Source organism: Tribolium castaneum, chromosome 4, assembly GCF_031307605.1.
Source record: "Tribolium castaneum strain GA2 chromosome 4, icTriCast1.1, whole genome shotgun sequence".
Taxonomy (NCBI): Eukaryota; Metazoa; Arthropoda; class Insecta; order Coleoptera; family Tenebrionidae; genus Tribolium; species Tribolium castaneum.
In genome coordinates this window covers 6,062,523-6,083,217 of record NC_087397.1, presented here as the reverse complement: position 1 = coordinate 6,083,217, position 20,695 = coordinate 6,062,523, and the positions used below count along the sequence as shown (strand labels likewise).

Genomic DNA, 20,695 nt, shown 5'->3' with positions numbered 1-20,695 from the left:
TAGTTCAGTAGAACGAATGTAATTCGTGTCAAAAACCTGACAAATGCATTTATTACAATTAGATTCTACAAAGTTCAAGATTTTGTATTTACACTTTTAGCCACCGGTGGAATCTGTCGCTTCGAGTTCTTTTCTTATTTTTATATAAGGAACGGTTTTATTCGACTGACTTACCGTAAAAGGAAGAATACAAATGGGGAAAAAAGTTATTGTGGCAACTGTTTTTATAATCTTTGACTTGGAGCTATTGTTGTAAAATCCCACCGAAAGTAAATTTAGTTTCGCTTAAAAGTAATTACTAAAACCATGACTTTACTAACATTATTAGAATTAAGTCTGCAAAAATTGAATCAAGATCTTCTAAAAGTTTTAATTACCAATCAAGTAGCATCGAGTTAGTACTTAATGTTCGATAATTTGCATACTAACGACGGCAATTACCGACTACAATCACAACGACAAAACGATTTCAACAGCGGCATAAAAAATCAATAAATATTGAGCCAAACATTAATGAAATTTTGACTCCGAAATTCCGCCACAATGAATGAAAGCCACACTATCTTATTTTTATTTTGTGTTATGAATTACAAAGAAAGTTGTCAATATCGCCTGAAAAAAACTGCAATTGGCCAAAAATCTTGAATGCCTTGTTTGTGTGGAGGTAAGAAGTAAGTCAATTATTTCGTTAAATAATTAAAAAGAAAATCGAATCAAATACCGTAAAAAACGCAGACATGATCTCGCGATTTAGGGGATTTACCACCCAAGGCTGTGACCTTCATTTCGCAACCAGTAGGCCTCTTGTAAATAAAAAACAATTAATTTCAATTGTTACCGATCAAATCTCATTTTCTCACAGAAAACAAGTCTGGAAAAACAACCAAATCTCTATGAATTTTTGATGTGCCATTAGTATGCGTGGTGTAGAGGCTGCGAAGGCTTTGGACAGTCTCATGGGTCAGTTTGTTGGCGAGCACAAGATTTTTAATTTAAGTGCGTCATCCCCGTCCCATTTGTATTAGGAATTTATGTCGTGCGGTCTTATGAATACTTTATTCGAAGAAGCTTAATCTGCGGCGTGTCTCTTCATCTGCCCCCGTAAAAATCATTCCGTCTGTTCCTAATTTGTGCACACAGTGGCCGATTTAATTAAAGTGCGTTGTTGATGCACGCTCATACAAATTTCCCGTGATGGTTATCAGAACGCGGATTGGTCCGCCTCGATTTATTTTCCATTAAAATGGAATAAAACATACCTCGAGGGACGAAACACCCAACTGGGTTATCGGGTCAAGTTCGTTTGCAAATTTTCAAACGGCTTAAATTTCGCACTCTCAATTCAAATGAAAGAAATGTCGGCGGTAAATATTTACACCTGACTTGAACGTAATTCGTGTGCGTAAATCCTTAGATAAGTTTATTATTTACAAGAACAACGGTCTAGGCAAATATTGGGCGAATAGTTTATAAAACGGCTCGTGCGAGGAGTGAGTGAGAAAAATACCGCTCTTTTTTGTTAAACGATATGTTCAATTAAATTTAATTGTGCTGTGAATATGAATGCACCCGATAATAAGGTGTGTTTGTTAATTAAGTTAATTGCTTATTGAGCAATTTTCAGACGCGAAAAGCCTTTTTCTCTAGTTTTTATCTCGAGTGTTAATTCGTGACTTTAAATATTCTTTTGTCAATGAAACGTAGTGTAAAATGTTATGTAAATTTTAATTAAAGACAACGGCGTAGGGTAATGTAATGTAAATTCAATTCATTGATGCTAAAAGTTTAGGCATGGAGAAAAACGTGCCATTTAAACGGGATTAAAATTGGAAATTGGATATTTTTGAGGTAAAATAATACCACATTCTAATTGCTCTGACAACGCAATGCCAAAACTCACATTGAACTGGAATATAATTAGACAAAAATAATTAATGTGTATGTTTTAAAACTCGTTTAATTTGTTCTTCTTTTAATTAATTTTTGACTAACCTTGGCTGAATCACGCGTAAACCAACACTCTGAAAAATATTGAATATTGGTAATAAGTTTCTAATAAAAGTGCGAGGGTCCAATTTCAAAAAGAATTTTAACGGAATTGTGTTTCTTCCAATAGTGCAGTAAGGTGAGAAGTTCGTTCTGAAGCAAAAGCAATTTACGTTGTGTGCACATTTTGTAATTAGAAAATTTCATTTTACATGTGCTAACCCAAAGTTGCGCTAATTGTATTGTTAACTGTTGTTTTGTATGATAATAAAGCATGTAAAAATAACCCTGAAAGTTACTTTCCGCTGAAACATAATACCGTAGAGTAAGTAAATTATAACATAAGTGCAAATAAGGTAAATGAGCAGCATTTTCTTCTATTTTTAGTGCGATATTTGATGAGCTTAATTAGGTTTCGTCGAAGTGTGATTTTTCAAATTTTAGGACCAACGCAATAAACAGCGGAATTTTCGTTGGTTAGTCATAAGTGGTTGTAAATAAAACTTTTCCTAATTGTGTTAGTAAAATGTGGCGTTTGGCACGTGTTTGTAAAAGTCCGATTCAGTGCATTTGCTAAATGATAGTGATGTGGGTAGCGCAAGGGCTGTTTGGATGCTTGTGAGCGTAGCGACGCTATTTAAACGGAGGGCGCGTCGTCCGGCTTCACTAGTATCACGACGTTTGGGCCGTATCACCACCACCTGTTAGGATGACCCCGTTGGCCGTCGTTTTGACTTTGTTTTCATGTTCAGTACTAGTGATTAGAGGACATCCCGGATTCGAAATCCAGCCAGAGGTAGGAACTTTCATATTTCAAACTTAATGATATTGCGAGACCAGTATTCAAATCATGCACGATGCATATTGCAAACGGGATGCAATTGTGACGCGGATTGTTAATTGTCCTAAGCGGAATTTCCTTAATTACGCTCCAAAATTTATCGCTATAACGTTTTCACAATTTTTTGGCCACAAAACCACAAAAAATTCAGAAGGGTTTTTTCAATGAATTTTAATTATGAATGGGTTAATTTTACGTTGCCTCGGTTTATTATAATTTATTTTAATATAATATCCCACGTTCAGTTTAATTTTTTCTCCACCCGTGCCGGAAAAAATTATTTGAAGCTTCAAAATTTAACAACCGGTCTCCAAATTTCCACATAAAATGGTCATAAGATTAATTAGTTAATTTGTACGGGGGTAGTATGTGATATTCCCATCAGACACAAATGCTACTCTTGCAAAATTTAATTAGTGACGTTTCATATTAAATTAATTTAAGCAAAAATTGTCATGCATAATACAGTGCGTTCAAAAAGTCTTTAGATCAACTCTTGCTGTGAAATTTTCAACGTATGTTGATTTCTCACGATTAGTACTATCAAAGACAATAAAAATCTGTCAATCGAAATTCCACAGCAAGAGTTGATCTAAAATTTTTTGGACACACCGTATTTTTTCCAATTTTGGATGACAATTGTATTAATAGTTAAAAAAATCTGTTTAATCAAACCAAAAATCTCAAAAACTGACTTAATAAATTTTAAATAAGTTACTAAACCGCATTTCTTGTTTGCTCCATTCGTGGCTGAAATCCTTCAGCTCGGGAGAAAAATGCAAATATTAAATTTTTGTGTCAGCGTTTCAAATTCGGACTGACCGCATATTAAAATTCAGACATGTCTAAATTTTCTGCAAATAATTTCAATTTTTGCTGACAGTTTCGAAATTAATTTTATTTCAGTTGTGAGGTACCGACCCAAATCAAATATAATTTCCGCGAGGATTATGGAGATAAGTCTGGTAAATATGATACACAAGTTATTAAGTTTGCCGAAACTGCCGCTGTTGATTAAATTTGGTTAACCGGACTGTTAACTGGCCTTTTGTAAAATTCACTAAACCGCAATTTTTATGCGGATTTTTCCGAGGATTTGCTCTCATGCATACCTTTATTGGAGGATCCGGAAGGATGAGTCTGTCTTCACTCGTAAGCTCGGTAGATGAATTTTAAACGAGTAAAGTTCTCGCCTAATCCTCTGCATCAAAGGAGGTTCTTAAGATTACTAAATAGCGAATTATTAGTCCAAGGACTGTGGAAATAAACAAGGACGCTACTCGAACCGATGAGATTCGAAATAACACAAGTTTGAAGCAAATGAAAAGTAAATATTGAAACACCTGTTGTGTCGGGGCTCTTTTTGCGTCATCGCGAAAAATAAGATTCCGAGTCGGGGAATTGTAATTAGTGCAGATTTGCACTGTCATAATTTCAAATTCAATTTAGGGAAGTTGCGGTGGAGTCAACAATACGTAACATATGCTCTAATAAGACAGCTTTAGTGGATTAGTTCCAGGATCGTAATGCAAATAAGTTGTATTTGCTTCGACATGCGGGAAATTGCTAGTTCGACTCGCTGACAATTAATGTCAAAAGCACAAACTTCGATACCAGCAAAAACATCCCAATTTTTGTCTCGACTCAGCTCTATGAAGACAATTAAGGGCGAGTCGTGTCTCTCATTCTTGATTCACTTAGAGCACTCCTCCGAAAATAAAATTATTATTAAATTAATAGTTACTCAACGTTCTAAGCTCGTGATCGGTATTTTAATAAAAACAGAACTGTTTCTTTATTGATCACAATTAAGCGAGATCGGGAAACAATACATTGCGCTCGGAGGGTAGTTAGCTCGCTGGAGGCCCTACAAAACTTTGCAAAACTTTCAGATTCTAAAGAAATTTTTCAAACAAGTTTTTCCTTATTTCCAGGTGAATGCTAGACGTTTGTTGAATTCTGTCCATTTACAGAAACAATTAACTAGAGGACCATTAGCTCAAGCACGTTCGAAAAGAACGTCAGATCATATAATAACAGGTAAGTTGAGACATTGATTGGAACTCGAGTGCCTCCCTGAAAGAAAATTTAAAAACGTTGTAATTTTAATGTCAGCATAAAACGCTTAAAACAACAATAGCTACAGAAAAGTTCGTTTAATTTTAAATTAAGTTTGTGCAGAGATGGAAACCATTAAGGCTAAAATTACGGTTTTTCTCCAGATTATACACTTATTAAAGCTTCAGCTTGACATTCGTTCATGATATTGGACTTTCAGACGTCTTGACGCAACGGAAATACGCGGAAAAAGTTCAGAGGCTGTGTTTTTAATTACTAAATTGCGCTTTAATTACGAGATCAAGCAACACAATACCATTTTACCGTTTTTTAACAAATGTAATGTAAAGACCTTAGCTAGGACGAAGCAAGAGAAAAAAATAGTGAAAACAACTTTAAAAACTTGCACTTTGAAAACACAAGTGAATTCCTTTTGTTTTAAAAGAAAAAATAATAGATCAGTCTCTAAACATTTTTTCGCTGTCTCACTCAAAAATTACAATTTAATAAGGTTTTTATTAATCCATTTAATTTTGCTTATTCAATCACTTTATTCTTGTAATTGTATTCTCTATTTTTTTCTTCCATTTGTTCTTACTTTACTGATATAACAGAAAATTTGCACCAAAGCAAAACTAAGCAAAATTGTTCAATTATTTATGTACTTATTATGTAGTAAATTGCATTACAAGACAATACTAAAGTTAGTTGTACAGTGCGTTCAAAAAGTCTTGAGATCAACTCTTGCTGTGAACTTTTGAACGTATGTTGATTTCTTACGATTGCTACATACAAAAATCTGTCAATATAGCAAGAGTTGACCTAAAGACTTTTTGAAGCACCGTATAAATTAAATAAGAATATAGCTACTGTCTACAAAAAATAAACTTCAATATCATTAAGATTTATTTTCCTCTTTGTATTCAATTCTTTTTCCTTACAAATGGGCACTACTGTACAAGTCTCGTAGGTAGGGACAATAATGGAAATAATTGTTTTATCTGACAAATTGGATTCCGTCTCCTGAAAATACCCTAAAAGAATTTCCTCTCCACCTTTCCACCGCTAAAACCGCTCGTTTCCAGATTGCATTTTTATGACATCTGAAGAAGGCGACTTTTACCACAAATCGAGCATTGCTGACGGTACCGCTTGTGGTGCTTACATTTTCAGCGATCCCGACCAAACCATCGAAGTCCATTTCAATTATTTGGACGTTCCTTGCGAAAACGGCGGACTTGTCTCTGTAAGACACTTCCTAGCTTATTCGCTGTTCTTTCACAAATTTTTCAGTTCGTGGATGGTTGGGAACTGAACGGCGAATTTTTCCCCAGCCCCTCCGACCACCCCTTGCCCCTAAATTCGCGATTTACCGAATTCTGCGGCAAGAGGAAAGTCAAACAGACGTTCAAAAGCTCGCAGAATGTGGCACTTATCCAGTATCGGATGCCGGCCAAAGGCACAAGTTTCGGATTCAGCGTCAGGTTTATTAAGAATCCGACGCGTGAGTTGGCGCATTTTTCTCGCGGTTTTGTATTTTGAGCTCTCTTCCAGCCTGCAATGTGCTGTTCCAGTCAACGGAGGACATCTACACGCTGAGGAATTACGGCAAGAGGTCGAATTGTAGTCTGAGCACTTTGTTTCCTGCTGCAGTCAGGGTCGCTTCGCTGAACGTTGGGATTGTCCCGAGCCTTGGACGGGGCATCGAGCTGGAAACCGGCACCATCCACAAGGTGCGGTCCCAGGTATTGCATGGATAGGTCTTAGATTAAGTTTTATAATTAGGGGCGATCGGGCAAGAGATGAGGAGTTTCCAGCTACTTTATGAAAAGTTTGAGACGCGAAAGTGGAAAGTTTGCGCAGTTTATGAGAAGGGCGATCGGAAATACCCACAGATGTTTAACTTTTAGTGAAATATTTTAGAAAATTACTTTGTGTTCTTAAAATTAAATATGGGATTAGACTTTGAGCTTTGCCCGCAGTGTCAGAAACGCGGCCTGGACGACTATTTGCAAATCGGCGGTTCCCGGGGCTTGGACAACGCGAATTTGCTCCTAGCGGACTCAGTTTGTGGACTGGACTCGAAACCAGGTTAGTTCATGTTTTTCCTAAATATTTCAGTGCGCCTGAAGATAAACGCTCCCTAGTTAAGTTTATTCAAATCACTAATTAACCGAGTCTGTGCGCTGTTGCGGTTTGAAACTAGTCAACAAAGAGAAATCGACAAATCTTGTCTAAATATTTAAATAATTATCTTTGTGTTGACAAAACTGAATTAGTTTGATTACAACGAGCGCTCGACAAAAAATTTAATTAGCGCAATTATTTCGCGCTCCTTTAGGACTAATAACCAGGCGTGTGCAAATCTGTCATTTAATAATTTCGAATCTCGCGTTTGTTCACGTATCTCAATAAATCTCCTGTAAACAGGTGTTTAAGTTAAAACATTGCATTTTAATTGCACACCAGCAGATAGCACGCAACTCGGTAATAAATAACTTTGTAATTTTCTAGGAAAGCACGTGGAAGTGATCGCATGTGGGACTACCACCGTTCGTCTTGTGTCCAGTGGAGCTTTCGATAATTCCGCAACAGTGGCCATTCGAGGACTGACAGAGGACGATATCAACGGATACATGAGCGTCTTTTGTCAAGAGGAAGCACTCGAATAAGACTATTACCACCACATATCTGTAAATCAATTTTTTGTGTCGCTGTGTATTATATCCGATGTAATTAGTTTCCGGTTCGATGAACAATTATGTAATTTAGGTTTTTTATGTTAGTGGTAGGTGTTCCGTTTGTTTCAATAAAATTAAATAAAACTGTTTCTTGTATTAAATAAGGAGGTGTTGGTTGCGAGCATTGTACCCACATTTCACGTACAAGGAGAATCAAATAAAAACATAAAAAAATATCTCATTGCAATTAAATGGCGTTTTTAGTTACTTAAACCATTAGGAAATGTCTTGAGCGACAGTTTATTTATTTTTACTTAGTTTAGAAGCCTCAATGTATATAGTAATCTAATAAATTTATTTAAACAAAACTGAGTTTGCTTCAACACTTGAATTTTTTTAAATGAAAGTCGATAGACGCACGCAGCATCCATCTCCCACTACGTTACAGATTTTGCTGAGAAATTCGACTACTCTCCGACAGGGGACGATACTTATCAGATAACATAAAAGCAAAAATCACCCCAAATACATTTCAATTTCATTTGATTTCCATGTGGCAAAACATGCTCTTTTACAACAGAGTTTTTTGTTTTTATAAATAACGCTCAAAAAGGATTGTCTATTAAAAATTTGACATCAAAATGTACTGAATGGAATAAAACAGCTAAAAGGATGACAATGTAAAAAAAACTTAAACAAAAAAGCGTGAACATTTTAGTTTATTGGCAGTGTTCAATGAAAAGTTTAATAAAATATTAATTAGAATCTCATCATTTGTGGAAAATCATTTCATTGATTAAAATTTCTATCTAAAACTCTTCTAATTTTCAATTCTAGAAAAGTTTTAAAAAATTCGAAGCAAGTGATTTTGGTGTAACTGCTGAATAAAATATGTCCTTGTGGCGGCGTGATCGAGTCGTTTGAGCCGTTTTGAGCGTCATTAGCGATTCTTTTTCAGCTATTTGAAGAATTAAATCTGTTTGTTTTGAGCCTGGCTCGAGTTTTAGCCAATTAAATCTGGAAGATATTTATATCTCATGAATTAATGAAGGCCCTTTTATTTACTTGGAGATTTTATATTTGTCCCAAAGTTTGTGTTCTATTTTTCGTGGAGGTAAATCCGTGCTTTGGCAAATCCCTGCTATGTAAATTTGTCCCTAGACGTGGAGAAGAAATGTGTCATGTGTGTGCGATTTGTTGGATAAAAATCGGGCAAATGCCGGCTGTTGTGGATTAATTAGCTGCTTCAGTTAATTTGTTTAATATAATTGAAACTGAAGATAACAGATATGAAAGAGCCTCGAGCGCTAAAAACTGCTTTGGTGCACAACGAAATGAGAACATCGCGAACTACAACAGGTGCTTTTGTAAGCAAAGCTGCGCGGTTAAGTTCAAGGTGACACGCGCCGGATAAAAACTTTATGTTTTTAAGGCGATATATAAACGCTCAAGGGATTTTCCAAACAGTGTTGCTTTAACAGGCTTTTGGAAATGTTTGTAACGTAATAAAAACGGGAAATTTTGAGGCTTACAGCGAAAAATCGTATTAGAGCTTCGGTGGCTCGTCCTCCAGGAATCAAAAAGATACTTAATTAAATGTCACGAAAAAGTGAAGACGAGTTCGGAAACGTGTGTTTGATGAATCGCTCCGATCTCGCACGGAAACTTCAGATTAAATGCTTCGAGGGTTCGTTAACCCTTGAAAAACTTTAAAATCTGTTAACACACTCATTTCGTGGAAAGATTAGGAGGGAAAAAGACCAACAAGTCCTCTAACAATGATAAATGATTCAGCGCACGCCCACCGAAGTTAGTTTAGCCGATTTTATATTGTCTACAAGTGAAACTATCCAAAAGATACAAGTGGTAAAGATTTCAATTTGTTCCGTTCGCAACAACCGGCGAACAAGTCACAGAATTTGACGTTATTTACTACAGATTCACGTGCGAAAGGAAAAAATACCAGAGATTAACACTAAAAGCTTCCCTTTCACGTTTTGACACAAATATGAAAACTTGATAACGGAACAGATGAGTGACAGACTTAGTGTTGTTTTTCCAGTTTTATCGCGTTATGAAAATTTTAAACGAGCACCGGAGCAAAATTCGGATGCCATATATTTTTTATGGCCATTTCGAAGTTTGATTTTATCGAAAGCTGATCACAGAAAAATAATTTATAAGTATCGACAACAATAACACCCTAACAATTTATCCATTTCTTTTGCCTTCTTTTTTGAGGTGTTGCATACGAATTTGGAACTCGGTTTAATTTCTATGCCAGTGTTTGAGCATTTTTATTGTTAACACTTTCAAATAGAACATCAAAAGTGAGTGGTTTCTCTTCACTATTTGGTTCGATCATCCTTATTTTTTGGTAAAAGCGTTTTTTCATGCCCCGCTATTGTTAGCAGTTGTAAGTCCTTTTCCTTTCTGAAACTATGGGTTTATCTCACCTTACTTACAGTCGTACAGCTCGATATTCAACCATATTTCAAATGAGATTGACCTTTTTTGTTATAGCGACTTAATTTTTATACGATTTTTACTTTCTTTATAACTTTTTATTATTATTTTTCATAAGAATGTTATGTTACTTTATTTTTTGTCTTGTTGTTAATTTTTTATTTATTTTCAATTTTTCCATTTTTGCCTTTATGTACATTTGTATTTTGGCAATAAAATTATTATTATTATTATTATTATTATTATTATTATTATTATTTTGGATGTCTTAAAAGAAGGTAACTTTTAGATGGTTTTTAGTAGCGTAGCCGCGGAAAATTATTGATGTAAATATTCGGTAAGATTGTAATCTGGAAAAGATCGAATCTCATCTTAATTTCATATCGTGATTGAATAAGCGAGATCCCACATTAGCGTCTCCGTAAATCACGATCGTTCGCATCCTGGTATTTAAGCCGTGTCCGAGCAGGTGGCGAAATGAATTCAAAAGCAGTTTAGCACGCGATGTAATTCATAATATAACAATAACTCCCCGATTCAGATAATGTGCGATCGCATATCAGCTGTCATCGGTATTTTGCAATGATTAATGCACGTAGCGCATCCACCACCTGATAAAGCCTCCATCTCCCAGGCCTGCCGCTGGTTTAGGTATCGAACCTTGTCGTAAGCTTCCCCATGCTCCTCCTCCGCCGCCTCCTCCGCCCCCGGCCCATCTCGGAGCCTTTCTACGACTCACCTGGCCTTTATCGACCGACGCGCCGCACAATGTGTCGGTGATAAATAACGCTCCTTCCTTTAGAAACTGTTAATTATTTTTTCTCCCTGGACGCCTATAACTAAGTAATTCCTACCTATATTTCAAGACTAGCGATGCTGCAAGACTATTGTTTTCGCGCCAAGGGGGCCCGAGACACTTTAAATTAGAGGAACAAATCATTTCGCACCCCGATCATTTTTTTAATTGCCGCGGAAATTCGCTTCGCCAAAAATAGGGCTGGACTAGACAATAGCGCGTCCACTAAAAAGCAATTAGTTGTGTCGCGCTGTCAACGTGATAGATGATTTCTTCTTTGCCGTTTTTCTAATGGAACAACGAGCACGTTGATAATCACAGCACCTGACTCGATTACATCTCGTTAAGACATTTCTCCACCGCAAAAATATGTGCGCAATTTCGCCGCTCCAACAGCGACGAATTATACAAAAAGCAATTAATTTTCAAGATCCACGTGAACTGCCCCTTTTTTAATGACAATTTATAATTAAATGTATGTTGAGACTCGCCCGTGCTAATTTTTAAACATACAGACTTTGACTTTGTCACAGTAATTTAATTACTGCAAAAGTGGATCAATTCGTTCGAAAAATCTCTTTAGGATCATGAAAATTCGGTTTGCTCGCCTAAATCGCCTTTATATTTTCACCCTCTAACTCAATCCGCCATCATCTGATTTTTAAAGCAAATAGGGGTTGCAATAGAGCAACGACTTGTAGTGTGAAATTGACTTTCATCAAGTGAAAACTATTCAAATTTTTACAAGAGAAAAAATTCGCAGTTTGGTAGTTAATTCCTAACAAGTGGCTCTAATTAAATTAGAATTTCAAATGAACTTTGTTACGAAAATGGCGATTAACATCTAATAACACACCAAAACAATGATTTAATTTTTAATTAAAACTAATTACTTCAATTAACGACAAGAAAGCCTAACGTTTAAATTTGCATTTAGTGAATTATCTTCGGTTTTATAGAGCGTGCTCAGATTTGAATTTTTTTGGCAACAATTTCCCACATTGTTTTCAAAAAAATATTCAAAGCACTTACCAAAAAAAATAAATATCCCCCAATTTATTTTGCTAGTAATAATTGGCACAACCCTAGCGTCAAAATTGCCAAATTTTGAAACGCTCCAGCTAGTTCCAGATTTATCATTTTCAAACTCCTTTCACCGCGTGTGCGTTACCATCAGGTATAAAAATCTCCACGCAATGGTGTTATCACCAGTCCGATCTTGAAATTAGTTCAAACACCATGTACAAAGCAGCACACGTTGCCGTAAGCACAATTTTCGAAAAAACTCGCACCCAAAAATTGTTTTTCCAGATTGTTGTCACACTCGCCTTGGGTGTGACCGACGCCCGCATCATCTCAACAAAAAAAAGTGACGACTCCCTAACCCCAGAACAGTCCTCGAAAAAATGGTCTTTTGCCAATCTGGACCAACAGCAAACCAGCGAATTGGAAAAACTGATCAAGCAAAGTTTGGAAAACATTTTCAAGAATGAAGAAATTGGGCAAAATAAGGAAGTCGATGTGGAAATCACTGAAACGAAGCCTGAAGTTGATGAGGAGTTTTCGTCGCCTCATATTCTCAAAGTTCCGGTTCCGCAACCGTATCCCGTGCACATTCCGGTTAAGCAGCCCTTCACGGTGCCCATTTTCAAGCTAGTACCGGAGGAAGTGGAGAAGAAGGTTCCCATCACTGTGGAAAAACTTGTGCCGAATTACAAGGAGAAGCCGGTGCAGATTATCGTGGAAAAGCACCATCCGGTTCCGGTGTACAAGCCCTACGTGGTCCCGGTGGCCGTCAACACGCATATTTTGCTGCCGAAGAAGAAGGAGGAGAAGAGGTGGTACTAGGTGTGTTAGGCTCTGTTGTAAATTATTTTTTGTTGTTACGTTTTTTGTTAATAAAAGTTTACAATATTCCCAGTGGTTTGGCTTTTACAAACGTGTCGTTATTCAACGTTGCCAACTTATTTTCAAAATTAGAGGCCAGTTTGGTCGGCAATTTGATAGAGTGCAGGCAGTTGATGTTGGATGTTTTGAAGTGACTACGCTGGAATATAAATCTTGATGTGTGCGAAATGTAGCGTGTCAATGGTCTGTGTGTAAAATGATTAATCTGAATATATGGATTTAAGTGGATTATCGATAAAGCGTTGAATTAAACGCCACCAATCCGTCATAACCGAAACGGATCCCTCTATTTCAAATTCATCACTTAATAATTGGGCGTAAATATTTAATCTCTTATCTGGCGAGCGTTTGATTATTTCACAGCTCGCAATATTTAATGAGACTAATTAAACTGACAGGAGAACAGCCCCTGATAAATTCCAACGCAATAATAAAAATTGCACTTGACGCAAATCGAGCTTAACCCAGTTTCCTGCCCTTGTAATTATAAAAGAGTTATTGATTTTGCATTTTCATCCATTACTGCGTCCCCGAAGCCTCAAATAACTGAAACACTGATATATGATCCTGAAAAGCTTGTTGGACTTGTCAAGAAGCTCCGAGCCTTTTCAATCTGCTCAATCAATACGTGGCGAGTGAATGTGTCACAAAATCCAAGGGATGGGGGCGAGATGAACAGCCTAGCGCCATCTGTCGCTATTTTAAATTGCGGTTCTAGAGGCCTAATCCTATTTCGCAAAGTAAACTGACCATCGGGAGGTTTATTTAGCAAGTTTCAATTAAGTTCGACGGTTTAAAAGGAAAAATTTCAGACATAATGCGATTCTGTTTACGAAAACTTTCAAGTCGAGCTAAAAGCTCGCGGTGCCTGGGAGCAATTAAAGCAGGAAGGTAAGGATATTCACGCGTATACGTGGCTGAGCTAATATTTGTTTTCCGTTTACGCGTCCTCAGGTTCGGCAAAACTGATCCTGCGATTACCTGCGCATTTGAGCTTTCTTACAAATAACAGCGGTCACTTTAACGACGAAAAATCGTAATGAAAGCGTTTTTAGGAGCTTTCCGACTGTTTCAATTTGCATTATTAAAATTATCCAAGAGTGGAAAGTTTCGCCCAAGCTGGAATTCTTTGAAAAGTGCAGTAAATATTTTTGTGGGAGAGCTCAAGGAAATCTCTTGTTGAACACAGGCTGGATTTCAATTACACAAAGGTGTGGTGGTGCGCACTAAATGTTAAACAAAGAGTAGACAACTGACTCGAAATGGGTTCATTAAGAGGATTTTTACTCCGACGGACGAAATTTATGCACTCAAATGAAAAGTAAACAAAGCAAATACGCTAATTGTCTTACTACAGTTTTTAAGTAACTGTAACCTTGAAATAAATCCGGATAATAGCATAATTGGTATTTGAAATCGAAAAGTGGCGTAAAAATCGTATTTATGTTTGCCGGATCGATAAGCAAAACATTTAAAAGCTGCTTTATTTACAAATATAATGTTTCACTTTATTTCCCTTGATTAAAGTTTCATTAGGCCGGCGGCAATCGATGACAAACAATTGTGGTTTAAAATCGAAAATGCGGGCAGTAAATTTGTTATCTTTATACCTCCTCGTGGGAATGCAAGGGTCTAAAGATTGGGGCGCGGTTAAATCATAAATATCCCGTCTTAAAGCGCTCGAAATTATGAAAAAAGGAGAAAATTGCGGCGAATTATTCGTCGCACGTCTCGGTCGACTTGTGCTCCGAATTAGCCCCGACTAGTTGTCCCACATTAAAAGTTGGTAATCGGATTGAACCGAAGAAAATTCGTTGAAAATTTTCAATTTGGTCAAAGCCAAGCTTCCATCAACACCTAACTCGGCTCGATTTGAACCGTCCATGCATAATAGAACAGCCCTTTGTTTGCAATACCCTCAAAGTTACGTCAAGGCTCGTGTTCTTAATTGCACCGGCTCTGTTTAATGCACAAACCAAATAGAGCTACAATGGGAAAAACGACGTAAATTTAGATATCCTTGCCGACTCGGCCTTGGTTTATATTCGTCCTCGATGATGTTTGCATGTCGATGCTTAAAATATATTTATCCTTCGAGGAGTCAACCGAGGAATAACGTGCCACAGGCACCAGCTAAATTCATTAAAAATCCCAAGACTGAAGAGAAATGTGGCTGATTATGTCGGCTAATTAAATTAAACCGGCTTTGGCAAATAGTTAGGAACCAACATTAAAAAGTGGGTCCCGGGGGAAATTTTATCGTTAAATATTGAACAATCTGTCAAAATCTTAATGTCGGGCTCGTTTCAAAAGGGTGAGACTAATTCACTTGCTGGCCATACAGTTCGTAGTTACACTAATACAGCCTGAAAATATGGCTCAGCCACGGTGCAACCACGCAGTTTAATTATCGCCTCCCACAAGGAATCCCACCTAAAGCAGCACTAAAGTGTTTATTAAAATAATAAACACCCTTAGAAGCCCTGTAAAGATAAAGACGATAATCTAGCAAAATCGTAAAATAAATGTTTTCAAATAAATGCCAAGCCAAGTCTACAAACACTAAGTTTTTTCACTAAAAAAATTCATAACTCGAAAACTAACAGACCTGGAGCAAAACGATTTATTTCAGTAAAATCTACGACTCACTTTACCTTGTATTTCACTTCCTATTATTTTTAAAACATTTGAGTTTTTGAAAATTCGTGCCTAAAAGTTCAAGAGCAGAACAGTTTGTTCCAGAAGATTATTCGGTTCATTTTACATATCTTGAACAGGTAATTATACAGCGTGGAATTTTTAACTGGAATAAAATTCATAACTTTGATTTAGGCGCTTTTGTCGAAAATTCCCGAAACAGATCAATTTTTATTTTTCCTCGCCTACTATTCTGTTGTCAGAAATGCACAGCCATCTCTAACTTTTTTTCAAATATAATGGTATACCAAGTGACACCTCGTATAAAAGACCTTTTCGTAAGCACTTTTTTTGATAAAAAAATAAAAACCAATTTTATAAGTTGAACATGATTTAAAGCAACAATTGTTCAAAATGGGCACCTTTCTCGATTTTTGAACTAGAAAGTTCAAATCCAAAAATTTTTTTAAAACCTTAAACATTTCGTAAACGGTTAAATTTACGTACAGAAGAAGCTTATGAAAACTACTTTACAATAACTCTAGTTATCCAAAAGCGCATAAAAAATATAGCTTTGCATTTAAAGTAAGAAAGTTAATAGCGACTTTCGGTATAACTGGAAGTGTCACCATCTTGAAAATATTTTCATTAAGTAAGACCTAAGAGATTATCACTATAAAAATTTTCAGATGACTATCATTATTAGAACTAGCAATGCTTCTAATGTGGGGTTTAAACGAAACATCCTGTATACCAGACTTTAAACATTATTTTAGTAAAAGTTGCTGTTGGAGATTTTAAACTAATCACAGTTTTGTTTTTTTTTCATAATTCGAATTTTTAGCCGAACATCATGTTCAAAATTGAACTCAACTTTTTTTTGCCTTTCAGGATTGTAAAAAATTGCCAGAAATTTTGCAAACCGTTGTTTAGATATTGGGTGTGTAATTTTGTGTGGAATTAGGGATGATGCTTGGTGGCGTCTGTAAAATAATTTATGAAGTCATTACCCTATCAGAAACAATAAAAAGCTTTATGCATAAGCATGACAAAAGCGCATTGTTTGAGCTTCCAGTATAAACTTAATAGTGGCAAGCGTGAGTTTTATTTATTGTAGCGTAAAATATTGTTTGAAAGCACAGCGCAACAATTTAATAAAGTCGTTCCAGCAACTAGTGGCAATTGAATGCAGAGAGCGATTAAAAACTAGCTGGGAAACAAACGACGTGACTTTAATAACAGTCAAAGTAAAAATTGTGAATTTGCACAACCTCAGACAAGAAGCAAGGTAGATAATAACGTCATACTTATTCATAATACCATCGCCGTTTAATCTCAAAGGTGCAACATCTTAGATTGCCGGCAACTATAAAATGCATAACTAAGTTGCTTTGTTCCATTATTAGTCATGTAAAATAGCGGAGCAAGTCGGGGGAGCCGCCTTCTTAAGCGTCTGCTCCTCGATGAGAAAGGAACCCTTCTGAATGATGCCGGACTTAACTAGACCTGGGACACGGGGACTTTATTGTCTAAGGCCAGACGGAATAATGAGAATAATAGAAAAGCTGACATCTTAAGACGACTCTCTTACTTATTATTTATTACCAACGAGCTGCAAACCGACCAAAATTTAAATCTTTAATCCCTGCATGTCTGATTCTCTCACACAAAAATTCCCTCGCTTTCCCACAACGATTCTTTTATTCGCGATTTCAATACATGAATTGTTTTAATTTTCGTACGATTGTACTTAAAACTTTTGCGTGATCCGTATTTCGATCTTTTGTTTGGATTCGTAGTACACATGAAAATGCATTGTTCTAGGTCGACTATTACATTTACTGCTGGTTTAATCAATTGATTACAGAGCTCAAAATCATAACTTGGGAACAAACACCTGACCTTATATCGTGACTTGCATTCATATCAAAACAAATCCTGTATAATTAAATTTTACCGAATCATTATCGTAAAGGTCACAAAACTAAATCAACATTCAAATGTACAAATTATATGGTACGGAAAATTGCCCACGAGCCGACACTTTTTCTACAAATAAGTTTGACGACTGCTTCACCACAAAAGTGCTTTATGCCGAGAAAATTATCCACTAAAAATAAGTAAACAACATTCTTTATCCTGCAACAACCAAATTTAGAGCTCCTGCATAAAAATTCTGTGGTAGGTTTATTGGATTCTAGCGATTTTTGTTAATTAATTAAAAAAAATTAAAAGCGACAAGTTTTTGGACACGCTGTATGTGCGAAACAGGTCGCTTTATCACTGTGTGAAAATCTTTTCAACTTTTGCACCTGCCAGGAAAAACTACGAGGCACATAATTCAAAAAAGTTTCGAAAAGAGGGCCGATTTCCATGAAATATTAGTTTGCAGAGTTGAAATACAGTTTAGTGCCTTTTAGTGAACGAGTGCTTGGTATCAGTTTGTTCGAATTAGGTTTGATGTTAGAATACTATTGGTATTTCTTTTGAACTTGTGAAACTTGCTTTCGAAGTATTACATTTTCCATTGAGATTATCTGCGAGCTGTAAGATAGCTTTTAATACCGGAGCATCGTTTTCAGTGCTGGCGGGTATGGTAATTCGATATATCAGTATTCATAGCGCCAAAACGATTCCGGTGATTTTTCTCAAAAAAGCTCTCTATTATCTCCGGCGCGAATTAAAACTGTGACAGCTTAAAGGAGAGCAAAACAAGGTTTGACAGGTGGTAGCGATGGCCACGGCTAGTAGCCAGGTGAAGTCATATTGATTTTGTATCCTGTAGGTTTGTGAAAACGCTCGCTGTCGAGGCACCTGACTGTTGCAGAACCGTCGTTTGGTCGTCCGCTGTCCTTTGACGGTTTTACATTATTTTATCGGCGAGTATTCCACGCACGAATTTCTAGATTAGGTGCTACGTTCAAATATGCTCGGAATTCATCATCAGGTGCCGAATACGAGAAATTGGCGAATTTTATAGGGGCCGATTTACAACGCTTGACGAGATAAAGGGAAATTGGAAAAATAACCGGTGTGGTGTCACATCAACAATTTAACTCGCACTGATTTTTGCAAGTTTCTACCACTGTTTTCCCTTATTCCAGAATAAATAATCCAATTTGTCGTTACGCGGACTGGATTAAATTACGAAAGACAACTAAATGATACAACAATTTCAGTTGTCAAGTCTTGTGAATTATGATTCTATTGTAACAATAGTCCAAGTTCGAATTATTGATTCAATCGGTTGTTGAAGTTTTACTTTGTCGATAGCTCGTTAATATTTAACGTCGATGCGTAATTATGGCCGTTTAAAGGCCAAAATTTAATGCTACTAGAAAAATTCCGAGCGTTTTCCTACAACATTTTTGAAAATATATTTTATAACTCAGCTTACAAAACACCTATCTGTTCATATATGTAGTTAGCAGATTATTAAATACATTCAAATAAAACAAACAAGCGTATGTACCAAGTAATTATTCTAGTTCCATCCTGAGCTCCGTAAATCTGACACAAAAAAATACAACAAATACCATATGTGGTTTGAAAATGTTTAACAAAAAGCAAAATTTCATTAACCTACATCTCTAAATATACATATGTTCATATGAATAATACTTTAGAGTACATAATTAATCAAAAAAATCTTCTGTGGGTACTGTAAGTTTTTGGGCTACCTGACAAAGAATAAAACTTGAATTACTTCGTATAATAAACTAAGTAAATTTGTTGTGGCATTAATTGGGTTAGAAAAATTGAAGCAGAGCGAAGATTCTGCTAGTGGTTATATTTGTAAAATAAAACGTATAATAGTGGCATTGTGTAGAGACTGTTTCGCATTATTGTCCGGTTTCTCTATAACATACCCAACTTTATTAATTAAATTACAAAATTCCCAACATTCTCCTTTATCCACAAATCCTGTGGTTATTGTCTCATTTATGTAATTTACCGTTTACGAGTTAACTTTTTAGTGTATTTTTGAAGCTCATGAAAGGTTAATTAAGGTACAAATATGTAACAACACAGCTTGATTATTTCGCCAATTCAGCATTTTTACTGCCGACTCTAAATTAAAAAAAAATATTGTTAATTAAAAGTTCCGCAAAGCTTTCACGTATGCTTTGTACATCATAAATTAATTACAAGGACGCCTTGAAGATGGTAAATTATAAAACTTGCTCGTGCTTTGAAAGCTTCTTTCCCTTCAGAAATTTGACAGATTCGAAGAAAGTTTATCTAAAAACCGTAGTAGACAGCAAGCGTTTATTTCTCACAGTTGGGGGAAAATTAACTCGTTCGCTGGTGTAGTTTTCCACAGTCACAGTCGAGAAACTAGTTGTAGTCGAGTTGGAGCGTTGCAGCAGGTGGGGTTTACTGATTGTTCTAGCGTAGATGGGCAGGAAAAGCCAATTGCTTATATCAGCTTCATTAGTGGCCATTATACTGTTTAAATCAGCACGTCTCGCTCGATCCGATGCTTGACAAATCTGATCAACGCTGGAAGAAGAGAAATTACGCAGATACGTTTTTTACGAGCTTTTACGATCAGAGACGCTTAATTACAGACCCGGCCCGAGGCCACATACTTTGTTCTTTGCGATGTTTTCACTTAAGTTGTTTTATGCGAAGCGTAATAAACACACAAATGGGGCAAAATAGACAGAGAATGACGACATAGCGCCTCCGAAAAATCTAAGCAAAAAACAACCCCTACAATATTATTGTTGAGGCAGGGGCGTTGAAATATATCTTGACATAAATTTACTCCAAATAAATTAGTAATGAGATTTTCTTGGTGAGGATTTTGAAAGAAATTTTGGCTTTTGCTTGTGCAGGAAATCCAAATTCCTGTAAATATCTTAAATACGAGTAAATACTCGGTCCATTTAAAAAATTGTGAATAAAAAGTACATTAACATAGCAAATACAAGATATGTGAATTTAACAAAATACAAAATGTTAAAGTTAAACGAGTCAGAAGAGTCAAAAAACTGTTTGTTTTATTAAATTTAAAATATTGAAATAAAAGAACCTTTTATTGAACAAATCATAGCCAAATTTTTAGTTGTCTTTCATTTCCCTCAAGATAAATAAATAAACAAATTAAAAAAATGCTTGAGAACGATATAATAAAAGAATGTAAAAGTGAAAGGCCCTCTGTAAAGTCGTAATAAATTACAATAATATTTAATCAAAAAATTTAAAATGACAAGTTTCTTTTGCCAAACATAATAGATGATATTCTCGATTCTCTTTCTGGTGCACAGTTAGATGCTAGTCAAGGATACTATCAAGTAGAACTTTTGCCAGGAAGTA

The 20,695-nt window shown here is 36.0% G+C and overlaps 2 protein-coding genes across 8 annotated transcripts; both read left to right on the top strand.

The window, feature by feature from the left end:
• Positions 1-1,439: 1,439 nt before the first annotated feature.
• LOC659151 (uncharacterized protein) lies at positions 1,440-7,818 on the top strand. Of its 7 annotated transcripts, none has more exons than XM_015985404.2 (8): positions 1,440-1,580; positions 2,583-2,782; positions 4,762-4,867; positions 5,971-6,131; positions 6,179-6,389; positions 6,440-6,630; positions 6,868-6,976; positions 7,400-7,818. In XM_015985404.2, the coding sequence occupies exons 2-8, from the start codon at positions 2,696-2,698 to the stop codon at positions 7,555-7,557; spliced, it is 1,023 nt and encodes a 340-aa protein (XP_015840890.1). In that variant the 5' UTR covers positions 1,440-1,580; positions 2,583-2,695; the 3' UTR covers positions 7,558-7,818. The 7 variants fall into 7 exon arrangements, with proteins under 7 accessions (XP_015840890.1, XP_064212383.1, XP_015840889.1 ...); XM_015985403.2 differs by lacking the exon at positions 1,440-1,580 and adding an exon at positions 1,594-1,848; XM_015985402.2 differs by lacking the exon at positions 1,440-1,580 and adding an exon at positions 1,594-1,848 and having other exon boundaries at positions 2,571-2,782.
• Positions 7,819-11,946: 4,128 nt separating this feature from the next.
• On the top strand, positions 11,947-12,744 carry LOC103315057 (hypothetical protein). The gene is made up of 2 exons (XM_008202785.3): positions 11,947-12,091; positions 12,140-12,744. The coding sequence occupies exons 1-2, from the start codon at positions 12,068-12,070 to the stop codon at positions 12,674-12,676; spliced, it is 561 nt and encodes a 186-aa protein (XP_008201007.1). The 5' UTR covers positions 11,947-12,067; the 3' UTR covers positions 12,677-12,744.
• Positions 12,745-20,695: the final 7,951 nt, after the last annotated feature.